The sequence below is a fragment of the Mus pahari genome, chromosome 5 (assembly GCF_900095145.1).
Source record: "Mus pahari chromosome 5, PAHARI_EIJ_v1.1, whole genome shotgun sequence".
Lineage (NCBI taxonomy): Eukaryota > Metazoa > Chordata > Mammalia > Rodentia > Muridae > Mus > Mus pahari.
The window spans coordinates 51,280,611-51,297,901 of record NC_034594.1 but is presented as its reverse complement, the minus strand read 5'-3'; the positions used below and the strand labels follow the sequence as shown (position 1 = coordinate 51,297,901).

The 17,291-nt window shown below is 38.1% G+C and overlaps 1 protein-coding gene across 3 annotated transcripts in view; it reads left to right on the top strand.

The window, feature by feature from the left end:
* Nucleotides 1–17,291, top strand: part of Ankar (ankyrin and armadillo repeat containing) — a 57,878-nt gene that overhangs the window by 36,874 nt on the left and 3,713 nt on the right. For all 3 annotated transcript variants that reach the window (XM_021198614.1, XM_021198613.1, XM_021198612.1), the window contains 9 exons: nucleotides 4,316–4,557; nucleotides 4,730–4,883; nucleotides 4,961–5,122; nucleotides 6,898–7,004; nucleotides 10,839–10,961; nucleotides 11,858–12,016; nucleotides 12,668–12,785; nucleotides 13,497–13,606; nucleotides 16,597–16,793. In XM_021198614.1, coding sequence (XP_021054273.1) covers nucleotides 4,316–4,557; nucleotides 4,730–4,883; nucleotides 4,961–5,122; nucleotides 6,898–7,004; nucleotides 10,839–10,961; nucleotides 11,858–12,016; nucleotides 12,668–12,785; nucleotides 13,497–13,606; nucleotides 16,597–16,793 — 1,372 coding nt within the window. The remainder of the gene's footprint in view (nucleotides 1–4,315; nucleotides 4,558–4,729; nucleotides 4,884–4,960; nucleotides 5,123–6,897; nucleotides 7,005–10,838; nucleotides 10,962–11,857; nucleotides 12,017–12,667; nucleotides 12,786–13,496; nucleotides 13,607–16,596; nucleotides 16,794–17,291) is intronic.

The following is a 17,291-nucleotide window of genomic DNA, read 5'->3' as shown; positions in this document are numbered from 1 at the left end:
TCTCTTAAGGTCTGTATAACATCTGTCCAGGATCTTCTGGCTTTCATAGTCTCTGATGAGAAGAGCAGACCTATCAGAATTATACCAGACTTCTCAATTACTTTTCCCTTACTGCTTTTAATATTCTTTCTTTGTTTAGTGCATTTGGTGTTTAGATAACTATGTGATGGGAGGAATTTCTTTTCTGGTCCAGCCTATTTGGAGTTCTATAGGCTTTTTGTATGTTCATAGGCATCTCTTTCTTTAGGTTAGGGAAGTTTTCCTCTATAATTTTGTTGAAGATATTTACTGGCCCTTCAAGTTGGGAATCTTCACTCTCTTATATACCTATTATTCTTAGATTTGGTCTCCTCATTGTGTCCTGGATTTCCTGGATGTTTCTGGTTAGGAGCTTTTTTCTTTTTGCATTTTCTTTGCCTGGCGTGTCAATGTTTTCTATGGTACCTTCTGCACCTGAGATTCTCTTCTATCTCTTGTATTATATTGGTGATGCTTGCATCTCTGACTCCTGATCTCTTTCCTAGGTTTTCTAATTCCAGGGTTGTCTCCCTTTGTGATTTCTTTATTGTTTCTATTTTCATTTTTAGATCTTGGATGGTTTTGATCATTTCCTTCACCTTTTTGATTGTGTTTTCCTGTAATAATTTAAGGGAAATTTGTGTTTCCTCTTTAAGGGCTTCTAGCTGTTTACCTGTGTTCTCCTGTATTTAAGAGAGTTGTTTATGTTCTTCTTAAAGTCCTCTATCATCATCATGAAAAGTGATTTTTAGATCTGAATCTTGCTTTTCCAATGTGATGGTNTATCCAGGACTTGCTATGGTGGGAGAATTGGGTTCTGATGATGCCAAGTAACCTTGGTTTCTGTTGCTTATGTTCTTGTGCTTGACTCTCACCATTTGATTATCTCTAGTGCTCCCTGCCCTCAATAAATCTGACTGGAACTGTCCTTCCTGTGATCCTGGTTGTGTCAGAACTCCTCAGAGTTCACCTGTCTCTGTGATCCTGTGATTCTGAGATCTTGTGATCCTGAGATCCTGGGTGTATCAGAACTCCTGGGAGTCAAGCTGCCTCTGGGACCCTGAGATTCTGGTCTGACCTAACTCTGGGATCCTGGGTGTATTAGAGCACCTGGGAGTGGAGCTTCTTCTGGGTATTATGGGACTGGCTACAGAGTTAGTACCCAAGCTCTTCTTATGCCACCTATGATCCTATGATCCTATGATCCTGGGCATCTTAGAGCACCTGGGAGTGGAGCTTCCTCTGGGTGTTGTGGGACTCAGGTCTGCCTAGGGCACTGTCCCAGCCCAAGTTTTTCTATACTTCTAAATGTATCTACTGGGTACTTGAGGAGCAGCATGGAGGGATAGTTTTTCTGTACAATTTAATCATTTAAATTTTATTTATAATTCTTTCTTTCTTTGTATCATTAATTAAAACTTAGAGACTAGCTCTTTTTTCTCTGCCTGTTCTAGATATTATAAAGAGAAGTAATTATAGCAATAACTTAAATGATTTCACAAAAAATACAAGCAAATAATTAAAATATTTCCCTGGGGGATGGAGAAATGGCTCAGTGGTTAATCACAGGCACTGCTCTTCCAGAAGATCTGCATTCAATTTCCAGCTTCCACCTCAGGTAGCTCCAGGGCATCTGATGCCCCTGTCCTTTCAGGAAATCTGTAGTCATGTGCACAGTCACATACATAGAATTAAAAATAATAAAATTATTAAAAATAGAATTCCCTGTTAGGTCTAACACCTAAAAATAAGCATTGTTTTCCTACATGATAATCTGTCCTCTTTTCTTTAAAAGTATGAAGCATTTAAATTTAAAATTTAATTATTTTTCCATCTGCTTAAATTTTACTTATAACCTCAGTATTTTAAAAGCCAGTTTTCTTTGCTATGAGCCGGATTGCTAAGGCATCGAGTATTAAGAAAATAGTTTCTAAGTGGGTTCATGATTTCTGTTTTACTTTGTTTTTTGAGAAAGGAAGGTTGATTTGGCAAACTAATATCTTATAAAATTTTTAAGATTGGTTCAGGGAAAATTGAAAAATTCTGCTCAATTTTGGTGGAAAATCTTGATGAAGACATCATCATCATCATCATCATTATTATTATTATTATTATTATTGAGGCAAGGTCTCATTGGGTAGACCAGGCAAGGCTAGATCTTACAGAGATCCAGCTGCCTCCCAAGTGCTGGGATTAAAGGTATGTCTGATTTATTTACACAATATTAAATTATCTTTTTTTAATTAGAAGCAAGGCAACAATAGCAACGAAACAGTATAGAAACTGGGGCATCTTAATTAATATCATTAATGAAAACAGAACCATCATTTAACACTATATGAATTACCATCAAAGAACCTGATGTCACTTTTAAAATATTCTGAATGGAGGTGCTCTTGAAGTATGAGCAACATTAAATAAATATGAACTGTGATTTAAAATAAATGACTAATATACATTTAAAAATTCTAAGTCGCCGAAGGTAAAGAACAGTTGTAGATTATAGAAAATACAGACATCATAAATGAAATGCATCTCTCAGTCTGAGAGAACAGTGTTACAGAGGACATTACAGGATAGCAGATAAATATGGCTAAAGTATTGCATCCACTGATTGCTCTCTGTATCTATATGCTACACATATCCTCAAATGTGTGTGGATTCCTTGTATACATCATGGTCAACAGCAAAATGAGCCATGAAGAGATTTAGGAAAGCTCAGTTTAGCCTAACGTACTCAGCCAGGTTGAATCAAACTTCCAGGGTCTGATGCCAGGTGGTTTCTTGCCAGCATATTTAAACAAAGAATAATTTGGAAAAAAAGTTTCCAGGTATAATACAAGACCTTGTGCACAAGGAAGCATAATTACATGAAAACATAACTCAAGGGGCTGGAGAGATGGTTCAGCGGTTAAGAGCACTGACTTCTCTTCTGAAAGTCCCGAGTTCAAATCCCAGCAACCACATGGTGACTCACAACCATCTGTACAGCTACAGTGTACTCATATACATAAAATAAATAAATCTTTAAAAAACACAACTCAAAATACATGTCATTTTTCCAAAGAAGTGGGTTCTAGAGATAGGCTACATGTATTAGCTTCAAAGCCCAAGGAAGGATCTGACATAATCTCAGTCATACAAATAGTGTAGAGGTTATTTGGGCTATTATTAGCCGCCTTCAGTCCTGGTTGTGGGAGCTTGACATGACCTGACCCTACTGCTAATACAGATCACCAAGTTATTAATCTCCTCCATTCCCAGCCTTCTGGATGGAATGATATGTTATATGTCCTTTCCATTAAGAGGCCAATCCTGTATGCTTAAAATTCCTGGCTTCCCTGATCATCTGTGGGTGTAAAGACCTGCATGCTCCCACCACATATGTAGAAAACGGAATTGTAGCCTAGCCTAGTGGTGCACTCCTTCAGTTCTGGCATGAGAGAGGCAGAGAGCCAGATGGATCTCTGAGAGTCTAAGGCCAGTTTAACCTGTGTAGTGAGTTTCAAGCTAGCCAGGGCAGCACACACACACACACACACACACACACACACACACACACACACGGATGGATAGAGTGAGCAAAACTAAGTTGTAGATAGATATATAAAATCAATGTAACCGTGTATTAAATTTCTAAATGCAGGTAAAGTATTTATCTTCTCTCACTCTTACACTTTTCTGTAAATTGTAAGAACAAAATAAAATGAAATGCCATCCTTGTCTATCAAGTTAGCAAGTTTCATGTGTTCATTTTTAATGATAATATTTATCTTGAAGACAAAGTCAAATTGATTTTGATTATATAAAGAATAACATGCTGCTGATCCTTTTAGAAATCAATTTAGTGAAATGTACTGAATTATCCCAGTAATTCTTGAGACTCTATGCTAAAGGAAAGGGAACTGATAAATATCTACATGTTAAGAAAAATTTTCTTGGAATTATTTAAAACAGTGAAAAAGTTTGAAGCAACACACATTTTCAATGTGATATAACTATTGATGAAATATTTAGAAGGCATTTTCGATATTTATGTTAATAAAATAATATAAAAATAGTTCATTTGTAGTACAATTATATTGAATATGTCTACAATTATCTAAATATGCCAAGTATCTCTATAGAAGCAGCAAACAAGGCGATCTAAATGATGAACCTGGACAGTTTATTTATATTTGTTTTCTAAATTTTTCTTTGAATTATAAATTTGACTTTGTAATATGTGGAACTCTGTAGAAATGTAATATATTTACATTTTCAATGGCTTGTTTCCTTACTCTTCACTCTTTTGAAGATGTGCTGAAGGCACTGTCCTCAGCTACCATTGCTGAGGTCGCCCGCGACAATAAGGAGGTGCAGGATGCTATAGCAAAGGAAGGGGCTATCCCTCCCCTGGTAGCTCTTTTTAAAGGGAAGCAGCTCAGTGTCCAAGTGAAAGGTGCAATGGCTGTGGAATCACTGGCAAGTTGCAACCCTTTGATCCAGAAGGAATTTCTGGAAAGAGAATTAACTAAGGACCTCCTAAAACTTCTACAGGTAGAGATCTTATCATTACTTTTCCAGTTGTTTAGATGGTTTATTTTATTTTGAATTTTATTTGAAGATTGAAAAATCAAACAAAATTCTGAATGTGTATTTTATAAACTATACATCTGTAATGTGTTTAGTACACATGCACTGAGTGAATGCCATGTTTTTGTTTGAATAGGCCTTTCAAATAGATGTTAAGGAGCAAGGAGCCATAGCACTTTGGGCCTTGGCAGGACAAACATTGAAACAGCAAAAGTATATGGCAGAGCAGATTGGCTACAACCTCATAATAAGCATGCTTTTGTCACCTTCAGCTAAGATGCAGTATGTAGGTAAGTTGCTTTCTTTGCATAACTGCTGATGTAGTAGACACCAAAGTTCATACCCACCTCTTACTTTTTGTTACCAGGAGGCGAAGCAGTCATAGCTCTAAGTAAGGACAGTAGGATGCATCAGAATCAAATATGTGAAGGCAAGGGCATTGCACCACTGGTCCGCCTGCTGAGGATGAATAAGATACCCGAAGGTACACTTCTGAGCGTCATCAGAGCCGTGGGGTCCATTTGTACTGGTTTGTATACAATCTCAATTGTTTAAGTACTACGAGAAAAAGAAAAGACCGGTAGAGAAGTAGGCATCGCCTCTTTATCACTATTCACACTATAAGAGATCTCAAAGATTTACAAGGAGTTTAAATCAACTTGGTCAGTTAAAATGGTGACATTAAGAATTTCATATCTGTCTTGCTCTTGAATTCACAGTAAAATAGAAAATGAAGACAATGAGCATTGATTATTTTGAACTGAATATAATTCCATTTATTTTAAGATAAGTTTAAAATGTCGAGTCAGAAATTTCTTAAGGTAAACATTCAATTATATTTTTTCAATTCTTGTTTATTTATATAAATAACTCTTTGTTTATATAAAGTAGCCTTTGTTGCAAAAGGACTTACATTTCAGGGTTCATGAAAAAAGTTGCAGAATATTTAGTGATTGCTCTACCAATAAAATTTGGGTTCTTTGCTGACAATAGCAAGTCAGAGCAGAGTCTGTAGATGTCTTGCAAACAACGGAAAAGATCTTTTTTGTGCATGTTTGTTTCTCCATGTAATTGTATTTTCTCAAAAGCACCCCGATGTTGAAGTTAGTAGTTCCATTTTAATTCCATGCTCACGAAAAATATCTGTAGAAGTTCATTAACTATTATAAGAAATAAATAATCCAGAAAACAATGTCTCTTCCATAGCTGGAATCTATGATAATAGATTTTCTTATAATAAAATTCTAGTAAATGGGTATTAAAGAGATGGCTCAGTTGTTAAGACAGCTTATTGCTCTTCCAGAGGACCTATTTCAGTCTTTAGCATCCATATTCTTAGCACCCTTCCTGTAATTCCAGCTGGAACATAAGCATACATAGACATAGTTGCACAAATCAAACAAATCTAGTAAATGGTAACACACACACACACACACACACACATATATATATATATATATATATATATATATATATATATATATATATATTCTACCTATATCTATCTATCTATCTATCTACCTATCTTTGCTTGATCATCCACCTAACAACTGGACTTATATGGGGTGGTGAAGGAGATAAAAGGAGAAAAAAATAAAATGACTATTGATCATTCTACTCCCCCTAGTTAATTTAAACTTTCTAAATAAAATAAGTGGCTGGCTCTTTGTCAATGTTTAAAGAAGCCTAAACTTGTATTTTTTTATTTAAGTGTATAAGTTTTTTTGCTATATTTATATAGTGTACATATATATATATATATATATATATATATATATATATATACTATATTTAAGTATATAAACCTACAATATACAAAATGGCATTCCTTGGCCAAGCAAAATTAAAATTTTATGCATATTCACAAAAATGAGATTAACTTTTCTCCTGATATAAGATTGCGACTCAAAAGTATAGAATGTTATAAAGGTAATGTTCATCTTATTACTATATGCAATTTAAGAAAGCTAGAAAATTTAACTTAGTGATTGCTCATTTTTTGATTAAGATACTTTTAATACAGGCTGTTATTCTTTAGCAATGTAGCATTTTTCAACTTTATGTGCTGTGTCTCTATTATAAAACCATTTACAATTTTAATAATGAATTTTCCATGCTTATTCATTCTGCCCTTTAAAGAATTAAAGCAGGAGTATTGAAATAGTGTCAATATACCATGTTCTTAAAATTTGCTAGCCACATTACCTTAAGATAGTTTATCAATCAAAGCCAAGCTAAGTTTGACTCTACAGTTTACAATATAAAACAAAACCATGACCTCATTGACCTATGAGAGCCTTACAGGTGTGGCCCACACAAGCAATCCCATGAGTCAACAATTTGTTGTAGAGGAGAATGCTCTTCCAGTGCTTATTCAGCTACTAAGAAATCATCCTTCAATTAACATTAGGGTATGTATTAAGGTTTTAAATGTTTCTGACACAGTAAATGCAATATATACAATAGCTTTACAAATAATGTGTAACTTAGATTATGCAAGTTTATAAGAATAACAACTTAACTTTTAAAACAAAAATCTAAAATTTTTAAGCAGAAAAGATTAATGTAGTAAATATTATTTTTTTCAAATAACACATGAAAGTCTTACACACGTATTCCTTAGCCATTCACTGTGTATTCATAGAATAGCTTCCTTCTTCCTTAGTGCGTTGCATGGCACTGTTTCTCAACACAGTATGGGCTGACTGTCAACCAGTGTGCTAAAGGCCGGATTATAATGAATTACTATATGGTCTTTGAGAGTTAGTCACTCTTCCATCCATGCCTTTAGTAGCCAGCATCAACTCAAACCCTTTACCAAAGCCATAGACAGTCAGGAATTTTTAGGTGGCCAAGAGGGAAATTATAACAACAAAAACCATAATACATTTTCTTCTCATATTTGCCAGGGGCTCTATTAGTGATAAGGAAATATATATAGAATAATGTGATAGTGAATAGAAATATTTCCTTTTATAGATATATTGAAAAAGATAAATCATAAGTTATCATATCAGGTCTTTCAAGATATGAGAAATAGAAAAATGCAGATTAATATATTAATGAATAGTAATATTTCCTTTTTTATTAGATGTTTTCTTCATTTACATTTTCTTTACTTCTTCTTCTTCTTTTTTTTTTTTTTTTTTTTTTTTTTTTTTTTTGGTTTTTCGAGGCAGGGTTTCTCTGCATAGCCCTGGCTGTCCTGGAACTCACTTTGTAGACCAGGCTGACCTCGAACTCAGAAATTCGCCTGCCTCTGCCTCCCGAGTGCTGGGATTAAAGGCGTGTGCCACCATGCCCGGCTTTATTTACATTTTCAAATGCTATCCCCTTTCTCAATTTCCTCTCCGAAAATCCACTATACCCTCCCCCCTTCCCCTGCTCCCCAACCCACCCACTCCCACTTCCTGGCCTTGGCATTCCCCTATACTGGGGCATAGAATCTTCTCAAGACCAAGGGCCTCTCCTCCCACTGGTGGCCAACTAGGCCATCCTCTGCTATATATGCAGCTAGAGACACAAGCTCTGGGGGTACTGGTTGGTTCATATTGTTGTTCCTCCTATAGAGTTGCAGACCCCTTCAGCTCCTTGGGTACTTTTTCTAGCTTCTTCATTGGGGACCTTGTGCTCCATCTAATAGATGACTGTGAGCATCCACTTCTGTATTTGCCAGGCACTGGCATAGCCTCACAGGAGACAGCTATATCAGGGTTCTGTCAGCAAAATCTTGTTGGTATATTTCCTTTTATAGACACATAGGAATAGATACTATATGACACTTGCCCCCCATTCAGGATACAAAAGGGATGATTTAATTGTGATAGTTTAGTAGGAAATAAAGGTAAGCATAAGCTACAAATCACTTTTGTTTTGAGTTATAAATAAAAATTATATAGACCTTTAAAGTATATTTCATAAGACTATGGAAAACTTCCATTTTATCCATTTTTTTTCAAAAATTTTTAAACTTGTTAATCTATAACCTAAATACTTTCAGTCACTTTCCTGAAAATTAGACTCTACAATGGACAGAACATTTCACAATGGTTATGCTTTCTCTCTCTCTCTCTCTCTCTCTCTCTCTCTCTCTCTCTCTCTCTCTCTCTCTCTCTCTCTCTCCCCCCCTTCTTCTTTTTTTATTTTCCCATACCTCCCTCCCTCCCCCATGTCTCCAAAAGGATGTACCCACCCCCCAAACAGCAAACCTCCACCCCACCAGACCTGCCCACTCCCTGGGGCCTCAAGTCTCTTGAGGGTTAGGTGCATCTTCTCCCACTGAGTCCCCAACTGGCAGTCCTCTGCTGTATGTGTGTTGGGGGCCTCTTATCAGCTGGTGTATGCTGCCTGGTTGGTGCCTCAGTGTCTGAGAGATCTTGGGGGTCTAGATTAGTTGAGACTGCTGGTCTTCCTATAGGGTTGCCTTCCCCCTCAGCTTCCTCCAACTTTTCCCTAATTCAACCTGGGGGGGGGCACCAGTTTCTATCCATTGGTTGGGTGTAAATATCTGCATCTGACTCTTTCTGCTGCTTGTTGGACCTTTTGGAGGGCAGTTCCTGTTTGTAAACACACCATAGCATCAGTAATAGTGTCAGGCTGTGGGGCCTCCCCTTGAGCTGGATTCCAATTTGGACCTGTCGCTGGACCTCCTTTCCCTCAGGCTCTTCCTTTTGTTCCTGCAGTTCTTTTAGACGGGAACAATTCTGGGTCAGTTTTTGACTGTGGGATGGCAACCTCTTCCCTCCACTTGGTGCCCTGTATTTCTGCTGGAGGTGGACTCTACAATTCCCCTCTACACACTGTAGAACATTTTATCTTAAGTTCCCTCCCTTTGAGTCCTGAGAGTCTCTCACCTCCCATTCTCGAGGGTCCCCTCCCCCACCTCCTACCTCCTGAGGTTGCCTGTTTCCATTCATTATGCTGGCCCTCAGGGCTTCAGTCCTGTCCCTCACAATACCTAATCCTGTTCCCCTCTTCCCCTCCCTGTCCCCTTTCCTACCCAGGTCCCTCCCTCCCTTTTCCTCTCCTGTGATTGCTTTATTCTCCCTCTCAAGTGGGATTGAGGCATCCTTAATGTGGGCCCTTCAGCTTGTTAATCTTTTTGAGTTCTGTGGATTATATCCTGGGTATTCTGTACTTCTTCCCCCCCACCCCTAAGATCTACTTCTTAGTGAGTACATACCATGCATGTCCTTTTGGGTCTGAGTTACCTCACTCAGGATGGTATTTTCTAGTTTCATCCATTTGCCTGCAAAACTCATGATGTTCTCGTAATTAATAGCTGAGTAGCATTCCATTGTGTAAGTGAATCACACTTTCTGCATCCATTCTTCTGCTGTGGAACATCTGGGTTCTTTCCAGCTTCTGGCTTTCACATATAAGGCCACTATGGAACAGTGGAACATGTGTCCCTGTGGCATGGTGGGGCATCCTTTGGGTATATGCCCAAGAGTGGTATAGCTAGGTTTTCAGGTAGATCTATTCCAATTTTCTGAAGAACCTCCAGACTGATTTTCAGAGTGGTTATACTAGCTTGCAATCCCACCAGCAATGTTGGAGTGTTCCTCTCTCTCCATATCCTTACCAACATGTGCTGTCTGTCACCTGAGTTTTGATCTCAGCCAATCTGATTGGTGTAAGGTGGAATCTCAAAAGAGGCCCTATCAAAAGCTGTCTGTTAAGTCTAGGGATGTACATGGTTCAGTTTCCTAATGGAAGATAACTATAAATTAAACAACTCTAAAAACTAAAGAAAACAACTCTGCCTTGATGCTACTCTTATAAAACTTTGCTTAAGTTCTTAGGTGGTCCCTTACACATCAGCAGCTCCATGGTCATTAGCAACTTAAAACAGCCTTTAAACCCATGCCAGCAAATACTTAAAATTTATGTTTAGAAGCAGAAGGGATTCGACTTCATATGTAGGATTAGGACTGCATCTCTGTTCACACCCTACTGTCCCTGGGAACCCCACCCCCACCCCTGGCACCCCAGAAGGAAATGTGTGATTGTCTCTGGACACAGAGGAGATGGACATTTCCTGGCCATTAAAATTTATGAGGAACAGTCCTGCAGAAGCTGCGTTAGTCTTTAAGTAGTAGTCAGGGAACTATACTCAATAACCATGCTTTAAAACACTTTATAACCATATTTCCATAATCTAGTCTGTATAAATATTTACATAATGAAATATATTCATTGGTAATCTGTGAATGGAAGATAATTTCTGAAAACCACATATTTAGGTTGAGGTGGCATTTTCATTGGCATGCATCGTCCTAGGGAATAATTCGCTAAAAAAGGAATTACAAAAAGATGAAGGATTTGAATATTCTGATGTCCTTTATCTTCTTCACTCCAAAGATAAGGTAAGACCTTCACAGAGCCTCTGTGTGCTCACGTGGGCAAAATGGCTCTAAGAAAACAGTATGCTATGACCAAATGCTCTTCATGGCAACATGCAAGTGTATTATTTAAGAGAATATACGAAATGTCTCTTTATAGGTTGTCTTAGTCAGGGTTTCTATTCCTGCACAAACATCATGACCAAGAAGCAAGTTGGGGAGGAAAGGGTTTATTTGGCTTACATTTCCATACTGCTGTTTATCACCAAAGGATGCAGGACTGGAACTCAAGCGGGTCAGGGAGCAGGAGCTGATGCAGAAGCCATGGAGGGATGCTCTTTACTGGCTTGCTTCCACTGGCTTGCTCAGTCCACTCTCTTATAGAACCCAAGACTGCCAGCCCAGAGATGGCACCACCCACAAGGGGCCCTCCCCCCTTGATCACTAATTGAGAAAATGCCTTACAGCTGGATCTCATGGAGGCATTTCCCCAACTGAAGCTCCTTTCTCTGTGATAACTCCAGCTGTGTCAAGTTGACACAAAGCTATCCAGTACATAGGTCATGACTGTGTACTGGTATGCTAATCAAATTTTCCAAGGAAAACAGGCAGCAATTTTATGCTTGGTGATGAACCCCAAATCGGCCATTAATTGAACATTTAACTTAATGTTATGCCTTTTCATCCCCAGCCATTCCCTCTTATCTAACACTACAGTGAGGCTTCTGAAAACACTTTATGATAGAGTTTTTCTAAGACACTTAATATTAGGCAATTATTTTTCTTTAAAAATTTCCCCTAACAATGTCACATTTCTCTTCCTGTTGAGAATAAAATGCATTTTAATAGTCAGCAACCTATGGGCCAATTAGGAACATGTGATGAAGTAAATTAAATGATTGGTGTTTCTCCTTCTCTAGGAAGTCTGTCTGAAAGCCGGTTACGCACTAACCCTTTTTGCCTTCAACGATCGTTTTCAGCAGCACTTGATATTGGAAACTGGATTGATAACTGTATCTCTTTTCGAGCCATTTCTTCAATCCAGAGTTGAAACAGAGAGGGCAATGGCAGCATTTCAGGTACATGGATCAATCCTAACATTTCATATCGGCAAGTATGACGTTGTAGTGAACACTGCTTCATTGGGGATCTAGAAAAATGTTCATTAATTTATGAAATTTAGTACTTGACACATTTGCCTCTCTACCTCATGAAAAGTCCATTACTAGGATTTCTTTATGTGGAATTGTTTAGGTTACATTTGATGTCTATAACAACCCTGTGATGCCAGCAGTATCTTAATCACATCATGTTTAAAGAACTAGGAAAGAAACATGGCTGGGTTGAAAACAAGTCTAATTGCAGACCGTGAGCTGATTACATGGCTTCTTGCACCCCGAACAGTATTTAAGCTCCTTGGTGTCTCTTGCTTTTCTTCAGAGCTTTTCTAACCTAAGCCTCATTAAGTACTTCTCTTGTAATTCAAGGACAACTGTTGCAAAGACTGACTGTAGAAAAAAATAATATGGCCTGTCATAGTCATTGTTGTGACCATTTGCAGGGGGCGGGTGTGGGGGAAGTAATGTAACTTGTGCTCTCTACCTCTCCATCTCTTCTATTGGAGTCCACTAAATATTCCCATGACTCACTAAAAATGTCCCCAAATCATAAATGGTTAAGAAAATCTGAGTACCAAATGCTCATCAATTCTACGTTTTGTCATCTTTTAGATCATCGTATTAGCTAAAGCCATTATTGACGTGGACCATGTTACTTTGTATGGAAGAGGGATTCAGATCTTAGCTGACAGTCTGAATTCAGTCCACGCTCCTACTATTGCCTTGACAGGTAAGAAATGTCAAACAAAACAAAACAAAACAAAAAACCCCAAACAACAAAAATCTAATGACATCTACACAAAGGAGCAAGCTTTGTGTCCAAGACCATAAAATATTTTAGATTGGAATCTCAACAATACTAAAATATGCCTGATTCCCTGTTACGTAGTTTCAAATTATGATACCTGAAAATACTGAACATCCATTTCTGCATAGAGCAATGGGCATGCACTCTGCGCACTGAAGAGGAACACAGTAACTTTCACCACGGCCTTTTCCTTTTCTAATTATTATTTCAAACTTTTAATGATTGTTTTAGACTATAAAGTGAGAATTCAATTTGCACTGGCCATTGTGTCTCAAGAAATAGATATGGTGCACAGATATGGTTCAAGAAAAACACTTATATACTTAAATAAATAAAATCTTAATAACCCCCAAAGAGTGGATATACTTTGAAGCATTGGAAGACAGAAAGCTTCCAGCTTTAAAAACCTCTCCTTCTTCTATAAATAAACCTGTGTAAGTCTTAGTGTGTTCACAGAAATGCAGACAACTACAGGGAACGATTATCCTGCATTTACATGTACATGTTTTCTTACTTCTTCATTTTGGTTTTGGAGCTCAAGCCTCTTACAGTGAAATGCACACATGAACAAAAAGCAATCTATCAGTTATCAGTTTTAGATAATATAAGAGCTTTTCTTTGTTTTAATTCTAGGTAATTTAATAGCTAGCCTGGCTCATTCGAAAGCTGGGATTCCAGAGGCTTTTGTCTCACTGGGAACAGTCCAGCGGCTCTGCTACCACCTGTATGCAAGAAGCGAAGAGGTAAAAAGAAAAGGCTATTTGTAAAACGGAATGTGCTGCAAACAATAACCGGTGCTTCTCCTACACAAGAGGACACTAATATCCCAACTCAAAAATAGTATTAGTCATATCTGACATCTACAATTCTGATTCTAACTCCAACATTTAAGCAGATTTTTACAAAAGCAGTATACAACAACTGTAATTAAACTTTTTAAAACTATGGGACTGGAGAGATGGTTCAAGAGCATGTACTGCTGCTGTAGAGGACCCCAGTTTGGCTCCCAGCACTTATATCGGATGGATCACAACTGCTTGTAACTCTAGTTCCAGGGGACCCAATGCCCTCTTCTGGTCTCCATGGGGATGGACACACACACACACACACACACACACACACACTTTTAAAAGCTTAAAGAAGGTCAGGATGGAGAAGAAAAATTGATGATTAACATTGATGGAAAAGTCTCTGGGAAAGCCGTATACATACCTTTACAAGTGCTTTATGATCAATCGCCTCAAAGCAAAAAGCAGTATAAGTTTAAAAAGAAGATACTTTCTCATATCATACTTATTAAAATATTTTTAAGAATGTTTAAAATCTATTACCTGTTCAATTTAATCTGAGCTAAAATACAAAAAAAAAAAAAAAAAAAAAAACCAAAAAAACCAAAACCAAAAAACAAAACAAAACTAACAAAACCAAAACAAAAACCCATGAAATGGGCTATTTTAATTCTAAAATCAAGGTTGAACCTAGAAAACTTCATGTCAGAGTTCATGCCAGTAATATCAGCACTCAGGGAGCCAAGACAGGAGGATTCCTCTTATTTCAAAACCAATCTTGGTTACACAGAAATTTAGCATATGCCCTGTGAAGGAATGATGTGCAGATTTGTGAAGAGCACCATACTTTAAAAACAAATTATGACAAGGATGTAAGAAAGTGCCATAATGATACCCAATGCTTTGTATAACTTAAATTTTAAATATATAGTGTATAAATAGACTGCAATAAAACAGAAATTTAACTAAAATGTTAGAAAGTATTATATAAGAATTTGTTAGTGGGTTAGCCCTTTTATTTTCATTTTTTAATATTCTTAAGTAATTCTAAAGTGAAGTCAAATATGCTCACAGATAATTGTGAGCAGTGACTAGAAATCAAGGGCAGTTAACAGTATTCTTTAAAAATAGGGGCAGAGAGCTGGGCATGGTGGTTCACGCCTTTAATCCCAGCACTTAGGAGGCAGAGGCAGGCAGATTTCTAAAGTTCGAGGCCAGCCTGGTCTACAGAGTGAGTTCCAGGACAGCCAGGGATACACAGAGAAACCCTGACTCGAAAAACAAAAACAAAAACAAAAACAAAAACAAAAACAAAAAAAGAAAAAAAAAGAAAAAGAAAAGGAAAATAGGGGCAGAGGATGTGACCTGGACGTGAAATGAGTGATCTGACAGGCTTGAGCTATCATGCTCCTACCTGGTGACTGATGTCTGTTTATATCCATATCTGATGCTCATGTTTACACATGTTAATAATACTGACAATAATAATAATAGGAACACAGGGTCCCCAATGGAGGAGCTAGAGAAAGTACCCAAGGAGCTGAAGGGGTCTGCAACCCTATAGATGGAACAACAATACGAACTAACCAGTACCCCCAGAGCTCGTGTCTCTAGCTGCATATGTAGCAGAAGATGGCCCAGTCGGCCATCACTAGGAAGAGAGGCACCTTGGTCTTGCAAACTTTATATGCCCCAGCACAAGGGAACGCCAGGGCCAAGAAGTGGGAGTGGGTGAGTAAGGAAGCAGGGCAGAGGGAGGGTATAGGGGACTTTCGGGATAGCATTTGAAATGTAAATGAAGAAAATATCTAATAAAAAATAATAAATTATTTGGTTTTTCGAGACAGGGTTTCTCTGTATAACAGCCCTGGCTGTCCTGGAACTCACTCTGTAGACCAGGCTGGCCTCGCACTCAGAGATCGCTTTCTTGTGCCTTCCTAGTTCTAGGATTAAAGATGTGCTCCACTGTGCCCAGCTTACAGAAATTTTCTGAAGATGTATTTTATTTTTAATAATGTGTGTATGCGTCTGTGTAGGTATGTGCATGTGGATGCAGGTCCCCATGGAGAGCAGAAGAGGGTGCTGGATCCCCTGGACTTGGAGTTCCAGGTGGTTGTAAGCTGCCTGATTGTGGGTGCTGGGATCCAAACTAGGGTTCAACAGAGCTAATTGGAGCTATGGGCAGGCTAATTTTATTAAATTTTTTTTTAGAATATCATACCAAGTGTTTTCATCATATTTGCCTGCCTCCTTTTCAACGCATCCGTTACCCATCCCCACTCCCACATTGAAACACTTTCCAGTCCTGCCCCAGTGATCCTGAATGATGTTTTCCACTGGAGGTTCCTATCCCGGCAGCTAACATTTGCCAATAGCTCTGTGGTTATGGGTGGGATTGTGTGCTGGAGTGTAGCTAGCTCTGTGTCTATGGGTGGGATTGTGTGCTGGAGTGTAGCTAGCTCTGTAGTTATGGGTGGGATTGTGTGCTGGAGTGTGGTCTGGGTTGGGCTTGCATGGGATTTGTGCTTGCTACTGAAACTATTTTGAGTTCATATGTAGAAATGCCTTGCTGTGTGTAGAAGACACCGTTTCCTGTAGTTAGCCACAACCTTTGGCTCTTGAGTTCTTTCCATCGCTTGCCATCAATAATCTCTGAGCCTTCAGAGCCCACTATTTATATTTCTTCTCATAAAATCGTGATAAACCTCTTTGACATAAATTCTACATATGCTACATATGACTCCCTCAATCCAAACACGTATTAAAAATTCAAGACCGAAATACTGAGATTTGAACCCAAAGTAATATTCAAAAAGTATACATGAATATATTTAGCTCTGGTGAATTGTGTAATTTAAAGTGGTAAAATAGCAAATATTCTGTCAGTTATATTTTGTCATAATAATATATTAGGAAAACGTGTAAGAAATTTCTCCCTGTTTCAGGTTCGCACAGCATGTTCCTGTGCCCTTGGCTGCCTCACTTACAACGCACATGCTTTCCGAATTCTGTTAACTGAGTGTAGGAATAAGCCGAATCAATTCCTGCGCATAACAAATAACATCAGTAAAGATGTGAAGATGAATCCTGCATTCCTAAAGGAGTTTCAACTGCAGCAAAGGATGGGACTTCCATCCTTAAGGTACTATGCCTTTATGGTCTTGTTGGACTTCAATGGGAGGAGAGGCCCTTAGTCCTGGGAAGGCTCAATGCCCCAGTGCAGGAGAATACCAGGGCGAGGTGGGGGTGGGTGGCTGGGGGAGCACATTCACAGGGAGCAGGGAGAGGGAGGATGGGATAGGGGATTTCTGGAGGGGAAACTGGGAAAGGGAATAACATTTGAAATGTAAATAAATAAAATATCTAATAAAAAAAAGAAGTTTCAGAAGTGACATCATGAATAAAGATCTTAGATTTTAGGGATCCACCATGTAAACCCCCTTTGAAATGCATAGCCTCTGTGTACCAAATATAAATTTATAAATTTAACCTTGAATGAATGTTCATTGCCAAAGCCATGGTTTTATTTATTTTTGAATGCCAAGTATCTTTTTGTTTTTGTTTTTTATCAATCTCTGTTTCAAAATAAACAGCAGCAGGTTTCTGCTTAAAGCTTACTCGCTTACTTTTTTTTTTTTTT